This window comes from Cyprinodon variegatus, unplaced genomic scaffold (genome assembly GCF_000732505.1).
Source record: "Cyprinodon variegatus isolate N-32 unplaced genomic scaffold, C_variegatus-1.0 Scaffold653, whole genome shotgun sequence".
Taxonomy (NCBI): domain Eukaryota; kingdom Metazoa; phylum Chordata; class Actinopteri; order Cyprinodontiformes; family Cyprinodontidae; genus Cyprinodon; species Cyprinodon variegatus.
This window is the reverse complement of record NW_015151106.1, coordinates 477,739-487,375: the sequence shown is the minus strand read 5'-3', so window position 1 is coordinate 487,375 and position 9,637 is coordinate 477,739. Positions and strand designations below refer to the sequence as shown.

The following is a 9,637-nucleotide window of genomic DNA, read 5'->3' as shown; positions in this document are numbered from 1 at the left end:
TCATCTGTGTCGGTTGATCAAGATCAGTCAGACCCTCAGAACCTGCCTCTGGGGTTTCTTATTTCTAGGTATCTGAGTTTTTTTTATAGATATTTTTACTTGTGGTCACCACCACACCTCATTGCCCTGCAGGTGTCCTTGCTGTGCTGTAGTCGTAGCGCCCCGGTCAGATAGTTCTTTCTGTTTCCATTAAAAGCCACAGTGAACCTTATTTCTGCTGGAACTGAAGCCGCTCCTCCATAGACGGCTCCTGGGGGCCGATACCTCACATTACAGCTTTGAAATATTGATCAGAACCTCAGGTTGCATCCTCAGCTGGTTGCTGTGCAGAAAATTAGTGCAAAACATTCTTGTTTATATTAATCTAAGTTGCTGGAATAAAGTATTTATAAAAAAGATATATAAAAGAGGGTTTATTTATAAATGGCGGTGAGGGGCAAACCCAGTGCACCTATGCTGAGTCCAACAGGATCTAGAAGGACATTGCTGTTGATCTAATGTATTGATGAGCCAGCCAATCAGTGTGGCCACCTCAGAGTTAGCATTAAAAAAACTGACTGCTTCCTTCAAAGGCTTCATTTGTTGACTGACTGCATCACATCTCTGTGCTGAAGACTTTCCCAATCCCAGTCTGGCTAACAAATGTTTCTTTCTCTTCATAATCTGAATTATTAATCTGGACTATCCTTCGTGGCCCAACATTCCCCATCATTCGGAACGAGTCAAAGCGGATTGTTCAAGCTTGGACCGTAATGAGGGATGATGCCAAAAATGGTGAATTTTCAGGCAGTCAGATGTTCGATGACTGGACCCAAAATGGAACAATAATCCCAGACACATCAGCAGAGGAATGAATGAAGGAGATGGGGGGGGGGCTAGTCAAAGTAAAGATCTCTACCTCCTCAAAATGCTCTGTGTTGGACGTTGAGATGAACACTGACAAACCAATAAACTAAAGCTTCTTTGGACATAAAGGTTAGTCTAAATTTGTCTGAATGATGTGAGGCGGATAAAGGACAGTTCCAGAGGAAGGCTGAAGGTGGTTCTACAGGTTCTGGATCCGAGACAGTGGACAGCGATGCTGTGTCCGTTTGTGCAGTGTAAACTGAAGGGTTCTGACCTGAAGATTTTTGTTTCACCTGAGATATGCTGGTGAAGATTCTCTGTCATCCAGGTCATAGTCCTTCCAAATTTGGCCCATATTTATGCTTCGTGCTCCTGTTCTCCCAGAGTCCACACTTTCCTGCGTTCTTTTCAAGAACATACTTGGCGAAGACATGAGTCTGTAGTCACGTTTTAGTGACTTGAGAAACGTCCTTTGACTCTGAGTGCCAGAATTACCCATAATGCAGCAGCACTTTTCTGCTAGCATAACAACAAGGTGGCGACAGCAATAGAACAATGCTGCAATGAAAACTAAGAACGTACTAGACGGCGGAGCTTGTCTTTGGAGTTTTTGCATCACATCCTTAGTTACCTGATTGGTTCTCACCTGAGGGGGCGGACACTGTTAGTCCCACGTCTGCAATCGAGTTGTCCAGCTCTTTGACAGATTGACATGCCGTGTTTACGTCATACACAAACATAACTCATTGACACAAACATAAGTCATTGACAAACGTAACCACAGACCGCGGAGTATATCAATAAAATGTTCAAATGTAATTAAATGGATTTTAATTATAATATATATATATATATATATATATATATGCACTATCCCCGCTGCTGTTCTGCATAGGCCTGAACCCCACTACCAGGATCTACAGCAACAACATTGGAATGTCATTCGGACTGGACAAGTGCGGTCGCATGGTCTCAAAGAGAGGGAAGATGATCAGAACCGAGGGGGTTGAACTACCAGAAGGACACACTGCAGATGTTCAGGATAGCTACAAATACCTTTGGGTGCCACAGGCTAACAGAAACCTCGAGGAGATAGCAAGAAAGACTGCCACAGCTAAATACCTACAAAGAGTAAGGCACTGGTATAATAAACTAGCCAAAAGAGGAGATAGAGGCTACTGACATAAATATATATACAGGGAAGGATCTAGGATTCTTGGAGATCAGGGGCTTCGACCTGAGGCTGAAGATGAGAGTATACACTTTCAGGTAAATCCTGTTCAGATGTAGAATATGACAGATTATTGGATTGAAGAAATTTCTAGTATACTACATGCTATCACACATTAAAATCCCCCCTCCATAACGTGGGAAGAAATTAATTCACCGGCAAGTCTTTAACTGTGTTTATTCCTCTCTTCATCATCAACAAACTCTGTGGATTTGGTGACATTTGATCATTATCTGCCAAAGTAATGAGAGGGGAATCATATATTTAAGCCACCTGATATAATCCGTTCCCCCATTACATGGGAAAATATAAACAAATACTGTGAATTTTAAAACTGTGTTTTTTCTATATTATGTTTGAAATATTTATTATTTTTTATTTTGAAATCCAAAATCATTAAAATAAATCTGTTGGTTTGATGATCTTTATGAAATGTATTTTCAATTCTCAATTCCAAATGTCTGCAGTAGCATGTAGGTGTGTTATTTTAACTCTAAACATTTCCAATCAAATTCAGTTAATTTTCTCTACAGGGTTTTAACATGGGTTGAAATGACTCATTGTCACATTATTTAACTAAACAAAGAGCAGTTAAATATGTTTATGAATGTTAATTATGTTCATGTTCATATGTGATTATGAACATTCAGAAATACATATTTTTTATAGAATGTTACAGATAGAAAGGTATTTATTTAACCTATTCATCTTTTGATTTACTAATAAATAAAAGGAAAAATAAATAGGCATCAAATAATTTACTACATTTTTTGTATTCTCTCCTTAATTGTAAACAATCTTGCTGTTTATCAAGAGAATTGCTTATTTATTTATTATTTATTTATTTATTTATTTATTTATTTATTTATTTATTTATTTATTTATTTATTTATTTATTTATTCATTTAAGATTAATCTTATTCTAATATGATGTTAGCTTTTTAAATGTCACTTAATGAACCTCATGATTTGATGTCATAATTAATTCACTGTTTAAAGTTATGAAATTGTGATGAAAAAGATGATTTGATGATAAACCGTGTAATCTTTTTGTCTATAATTGAACACAGAGCTGTCATTGTTTGAAGCTACCAAAGTATCAACCTGCAGGGGGCGCAAAACAATGTTCCACCTGTCCCAAAGCGCTGCGTCGCCCCATAGTTTAATCCTCCATCAACAGTCGGTGCTGTCAGTCTGAACCATGGGCTGCCGCTCAGCTCTAGCCTGGCCTCTCCGCCTCCCTGCGCTCTCCACCCGGACACTGAGAGCACTCCGACCCGAGGCCTCCTCCGCAGTCTGGAGCAGGAGGAACCTGAACGTCCCAGCGGCCAGTAGGCAGGAGGGGAAGCTGAAGACAGCCGCTGACCTGCCGGGGCCCAGCTGGTCCACCACTCTGTACTGGCTGTTTGTTAAAGGATACGCTGACAGGGGCCACTTACTGCAGGTACCGAAGACAAACACTGAGTCAGTCTGAGCTGTTTGCATCATTTATTGCTGAAGTTTCTGCTGAATGCATCAACAAGTGTGATGATGTAACCTGCTGCNAGTGGGAGAACTTGCACTATTGGTGGCTGACTAAATACTGTTTTGCCCCACTGTATCAGCAAATGCATTTTATTTTCTGCTGATTTTGTTGATGTTGTTGCCATTTGGAGCTTGAGGTTTGTTTTTAAGAAATACATGAAGGTTCAGAGAAGCACAAAATATCAAATTTATGCTCATCATTGCAATATTACCACATATAACCAATGTTGCAAAGAACTGATTGAACTTAAATAGTCTATGTAGCTTGTTATGGACACAATCTAAGCAGATTTGTAAAATATATCATGGTATTATAACAGGGTTATATAATCCACTCCTAATGTAGAGAAGTAACCTTTCTTACCTGAGATTACTGATCTTTGGCAGAGCCTGTAACAGGCATTCACTTAGACTCTGGCAGACAGTAACTCCTCGGACCCAGTGGAGGCAGACGGTGACCTTTGCATCTTCCCTCTGCATGACTTTCACTGCATTTTCAAACAGCATCTTTTTATCTACGACTGAAAGATGCAGCTGGTTTTCACAGAGATCCAGTAATGTTTTATATCCCGTCTGCCCATTACTGAGAAGGACAACCCTCCACAGCTGCTGAGGCAGAGGGTCACACCTGTAATTTACAGAAAGCTAAATTACTATCCAATATTAGCAATGCATTGCAAAACTGATCTACAATGTTTTTATTTTCAGTATATATCATAATCCTGGGCAGTTATTAACTAAACGTGTTAGGTCATACCATTTAACGTGTTGAAGGCATCTAAGTAATTGTCTCATTCCTTGTTCAGATAGCGTCACATCCTTTAGGTTCAGACTTATTTTCCTTTCCTTTGACTGAGTGACAATAAAGGCCACAGCTTGGCAGGAATGAGGGTCCAGATTCTCTCCACTGAGGTTCAGATGGAAGTTCAGTTTGTCCAGAAAGGCGATACAGTCTTCAGAGCTCTGGGACTCATACAGACATTGGCATAAGAACAGTGTGTCAACATAAAGCTCAGAGTCATGAGCTTTTTGAAAAAACGTGTCAATCATCTGTTTGAAGAACCATTCCTGTGTTTCTACTAGCTTTTCATCTGGAACCAGACAGCTCATCAAACTGGGGTTCTCCTCATTTAACAGCTGACACATGAAAGGGATCACATGTTTCATGTGTTTCATCTCCTCAGTGAAGCTCTGCTGAAAAACCTCCCTGATCTTCTCTGGATTCGTTAAAAGCCACAGAGCAGCAAAGAACTCCTGCATGGTGTAATGGAGGAAAGCATATTTCACAGCTTTTTTAGTACAAGTGATGTTGACATCAAGTGATTTCAGGAAGGAAAGGATGCAGCTGTCCTCAAAGGAAAGTCCTTCCAGGTTCACAGTTTTTCTTTGAGTTGCATAAAAAGCAGCTTCAGCCAGAGACATGATTTCATCTCTCTTGGTTCTGATGAACTGATTGAGATTCTTCATCCTGGTTCTGTTGCTGTTCATCTGGAGACTAAACCGAACAATATTGATGTATATTTCAGTGACAGTTTTGGGCTGCAGAGAGACACCTGATGAAAAGCTGGCGGCCACCATCAGAGCATACATTGGAACATGAGAAAGAGTCAACAGCTCCACGTTACTCAGAACCTCCTGATGATCTTCACCCAGTGCTTTAGACAGATATGTTTTTATTGTTCCCTCACTGAAGCCTTTCACCTCCACCCTGAACCAGTCTTCTAGACAGAGATCTTCCTCATCATCTGGTCTGCAGGTGATGATGATTTTTGCATCAGAGAGCAGATCTTTCTCTACAAGTTTCTTCATAACCGATGAAGAGAGATCAGTGACTCCGTCTAAAATGATTGTGACATTTTCAGAGTTTCTCTCTATATCTTCTAATATCTCATCTCTGCCCTCATCTGGTTCACTGTAACAATTAAACAGAAGATCCTCCAAACTCATGTCCAGTGGGATGTTGGTAATTTCCCTCATGTCAAAGTAAAACATGTAATCCAGCTCCTTGTCGTCTCTCTCTGACCACAGTCTCAACATTTCATGGCTCAGAGCCGTCTTTCCAGTTCCAGGTTTTCCAACCAGGAGTATATCTTTATCCATTTCCAGGAGTCTAGTGGGGGAGATTTCTGGTATGTCTTCTGGAATGTAAGTCCTTAACTTTTTGGGACGACTCAGTTTGCTTTTCTTGTTTTTACATTTCTTTATTTTGGATGGAGAACATCTATCATTTGTATCTAAAACAAGTGGAGTGTACGACAGATCAGGATTCTTGTTCTGAAAAAGTTTATTACTGGCCTTCCAGAAATCTTTTGATAATTTATTTCCTTTTGATTTCAACTTAGACTGATATCTGTGGCATGGTCTTGACCCTGAAATAAAAGTAACAGCAAGTATATAAATATTTTATGTTGAAATTTGTTTCTTTGCTCTCATAAGAAATATTTTTGCCATAAACAATGAGATAACTTTGTAAAAGAGTGACCACATTGAAAAAAATGTGATCTATTTTAAACTGAATCTAGTTTTAAATACCTTGTAGGTAGTTTGTATCAGTTTCTGCTTCTTCTTTAAATGAAAAGCAGCAGATCCATTGATGCAGGTTAAACTCTTTAGCCGTAGTTTCATCACTATTTGGTCTCTCTAAGGTCCTCCTCCTCGTCTGGTCAATAATCCTCAGTAACTGGTAGCAGGATGCTTCACCTTTTTTAATGACTGAGTCCAGTAATGCTCTGTTTTTATCATAGTCATCTTTCTCTGTCTTTATCTTGCTGACCTCTTCATCATGAAGAATTCCTTGTTGATACAAGTTCTCAAGAATTACTGAGTGGTTCCTTAATTTTCCAACAAGGTGAACTCTGGCATTGCTCAGATATTCCAAGGCAGTCTGTGATGTAGAAGCCATGACTCCAGAGATCCGTTTTCAGACTAAATCAACTTCATTGATCTGAAAGAGTAAAAAAATATTAAAAGAGACGTTTTCTGTTAGGACAGCACAGGAAAACCTAATCATTAACCATGTAGTCTCACTAAACTTAAATGAAGTACAACGCATCAGTAAAAATGACATATTCCTATTTTCTGTGATCCAAGAAAATTGAGTCTTGAAACTTCTTTCAAAAGCTATGTTTGAAAATATTTTATCTCTACTGGAGAAAGATGGCAATGCCACCACCTAGCTGCTGCTGTGTAAAGGCTGGTGGGGGGTTTACCACTAGGCAACAATGACCCAATAACTGTTTACTGACATTTATTTGAGATAATCCAACATCTTTTATAGTACTATCTGCTGCCCATCGACTTAGGAGCAATTACTGCATAACTGCAAGAGTTATTTGATTTCCTAATTGTGTTTTCTTTTTTTAGTATTTATGTATTTAGTAGACGCTTTTATCCAGTCGGGTTTTCATCAAACTGAGCCTGATTGGCTGATGATGTGGTTTATTTACATATATTTATGAATTCGCGAGCGGAGAGACAGCCGAGCGCACAGCTGGTGATGAGTGTGGAGAGAGAATGTGGAGCAGAGCAGAGACGGAACTGAGAGTGACGACAGTAGGTGTGTTGAGAAGAGTTGTGCGCGCGCCAGACCGGTTTTGAGCGCACGCGCGTTTTCTCACTGCGCGCAGGAAATGGTTCCTGGTCTCTCAAACAGAAGGCAGAAACATTTGCTCCATAGCTCAGCAGATAGTCTTCTACTCTACATGCGAACAGGGCGTTGGTGTTGGAGAGGCCCCTCCAGGTGTCCCTCTCTGGATTTTTGAAAGTTTCCAACAAGGAGGCTTTATTTTATGACCCTTTAAATGAGCTGTTTAATTAACCGGCGCCTTCTTGGTTTCAATTAGCATTTTTCTTGTTCCAAACTGAACTTCTATTCGATTTCATGGAAACCTGTAACCGCCACCTCCTTCCGTGATAAAAAAGGAAATAAAATAACAAGTTTCTTCCTCAGAGATAAAAGAAAAGATTTAATCTTAATACATAACAGCAGCTAAAAACATTCAACTATATTTATATCCTACCTGTATGAACATTTGTTCCGCAAACATCAACGATCGCTGCCAGCTTCACTATCGACCATTTCCCGAAATAAAATCTTTTTCTTCTTTCGCTTTCAAAGTGACTGACCGTGTGATAACAGTAGCATCCACTAGATGGCGGCATTTCACCAAATAAGAGTCAAACAGCAGCAGTGAAAGCTCAGCGCCATTTAAAGGTTGGATATATCCATATATCTCTCTGATAAACAGCCATTATAAACTGATCTATTAACTGAGCATTAAGTGTTTATGAGCAGACTGCAGTGAAATAGACATTGTTAATATCATGTAGGTGTGTTATTTTAACTCTAAACATTTCCCATTAAATTATTTCAGGTAGTTTACTCGACAAGGTTTTAAGATGGGTTAAAATAATTGTCACATTATTTAACTAAACATAGAGCAGTTAAATATGTTTATGAATGTTAATTATGTTCATGTTCATATGTGAATATGAATGTTCAGAAATACATATTTTTCCACACAATGTGACGGATAGAAAGGTGAGGCCAAACACTGAGATATTCATGAAATTAAGAGCAGAAAGAGAAGAGCTTTAAAAGCTTTGTCTTTTAGAATCTATTTTTTTTAACCTATTTATCTTTTGATTTACTTTATTAAATAAAAGACTGATCTATAAAAGGAAAAATAATTAGACATCAAATTATCAAGTGGGAATGCTTATTTAAGCACTGCTTAAGCACTTATTTTGTAAATTTTTTGTATTGTCTCTCATTAATTCAAAACAATCTTGTTATTTATCAAGAGATTTGCTAATTTATTTATTTAGTTATTCATTTAAGGTGAATCTTATTCTAATATCATGTTAGCTTCTTAAATGTAACTCACTGATTTGATGTCATATTTAATTCACTGTTTAAAGTTATGAAATTGTGATGAAAAAGATGATTTGATGATAAACCGTGTAATCTTTTTGTCTATAATTGAACACAGCGCTGTCATTGTTTGAAGCTACCAAAGTATCAACCTGCAGGGGGCGCCAAACAATGTTCCACCTGTCCCAGAGCGCTGCATCGCCCCATAGTTTAATCCTCCATCAACAGTCGGTGCTGTCAGTCTGAACCATGGGCTGCCGCTCAGCTCTAGCCTGGCCTCTCCGCCTCCCTGCGCTCTCCACCCGGACACTGAGAGCACTCCGACCCGAGGCCTCCTCCGCAGTCTGGAGCAGGAGGAACCTGAACGTCCCAGCGGCCAGTAGGCAGGAGGGGAAGCTGAAGACAGCCGCTGACCTGCCGGGGCCCAGCTGGTCCACCACTCTGTACTGGCTGTTTGTTAAAGGATACGCTGACAGGGGCCACTTACTGCAGGTACCGAAGACAAACACTGAGTCTGAGCTGTTTGCATCATTTATTGCTGAAGTTTCTGCTGAATGCATCAACAAGTGTGATGATGTAACCTGCTGCTGCTGAACACAAAGTTTCATTACAGGAAGCAGCTGCTGGGAAGTTTAGCTCCTTTATCTGTATTGATCTAAAGGTCCAGTTTCAAATAATACATTTTTTTTAATCTAAAGTATTTTGTTTTTACATCTGTCACTAAGAGATATTAGTAATATCTAATATCTCTATTAACATATATATCATGTTAATCATTAAAACGATAACATGCTATTGTAAATACTGTAAAAGAATGAATAGGCAAATAATTTAATAAAACCAAATGGTCTAATGAGAGGGAAAATAAAATTCACAAAATAATCAATAACTTCTCCAAAATATTGTTTTATTTGTACGTATGAATCAGAATCAAATTTATTTATCAAGTTTACACAAAAGGTTTAGACTTTTATAATATATATATATATATATATATATATGTATTTATTTAGTTAAAATTCAGGACAAAAATTACAAAAATATTGAATATAAACAAACTAAATTGAACTGAGTCTTAGTTAAATTCTATTCAGTTTATTTCTATAGTGCCAAATCACAACACATATCATCTCAAGGCACTTTCCAGTTCACCAGATCATCCA

At 38.6% G+C, this 9,637-nt stretch overlaps 2 protein-coding genes across 2 annotated transcripts in view; one reads left to right on the top strand and one right to left on the bottom strand.

Annotated features, from left to right (window-relative positions):
• Positions 1-3,250: 3,250 nt before the first annotated feature.
• On the bottom strand, positions 3,251-7,691 carry LOC107096835 (NACHT, LRR and PYD domains-containing protein 12-like). The gene is made up of 5 exons (XM_015393705.1): positions 7,621-7,691; positions 6,134-6,545; positions 4,359-5,970; positions 3,966-4,229; positions 3,251-3,515 (listed from the first exon to the last, which is right to left on the bottom strand). The coding sequence occupies exons 2-5, from the start codon at positions 6,501-6,503 to the stop codon at positions 3,251-3,253; spliced, it is 2,511 nt and encodes an 836-aa protein (XP_015249191.1). The 5' UTR covers positions 6,504-6,545; positions 7,621-7,691.
• A 1,010-nt stretch (positions 7,692-8,701) lies between these two features.
• Positions 8,702-9,637, top strand: part of LOC107096820 (sterol 26-hydroxylase, mitochondrial-like) — an 11,080-nt gene continuing 10,144 nt past the window's right edge. The window contains exon 1 of the mRNA XM_015393687.1: positions 8,702-8,966. Coding sequence (XP_015249173.1) covers positions 8,724-8,966 — 243 coding nt within the window. The 5' untranslated portion in view covers positions 8,702-8,723. The remainder of the gene's footprint in view (positions 8,967-9,637) is intronic.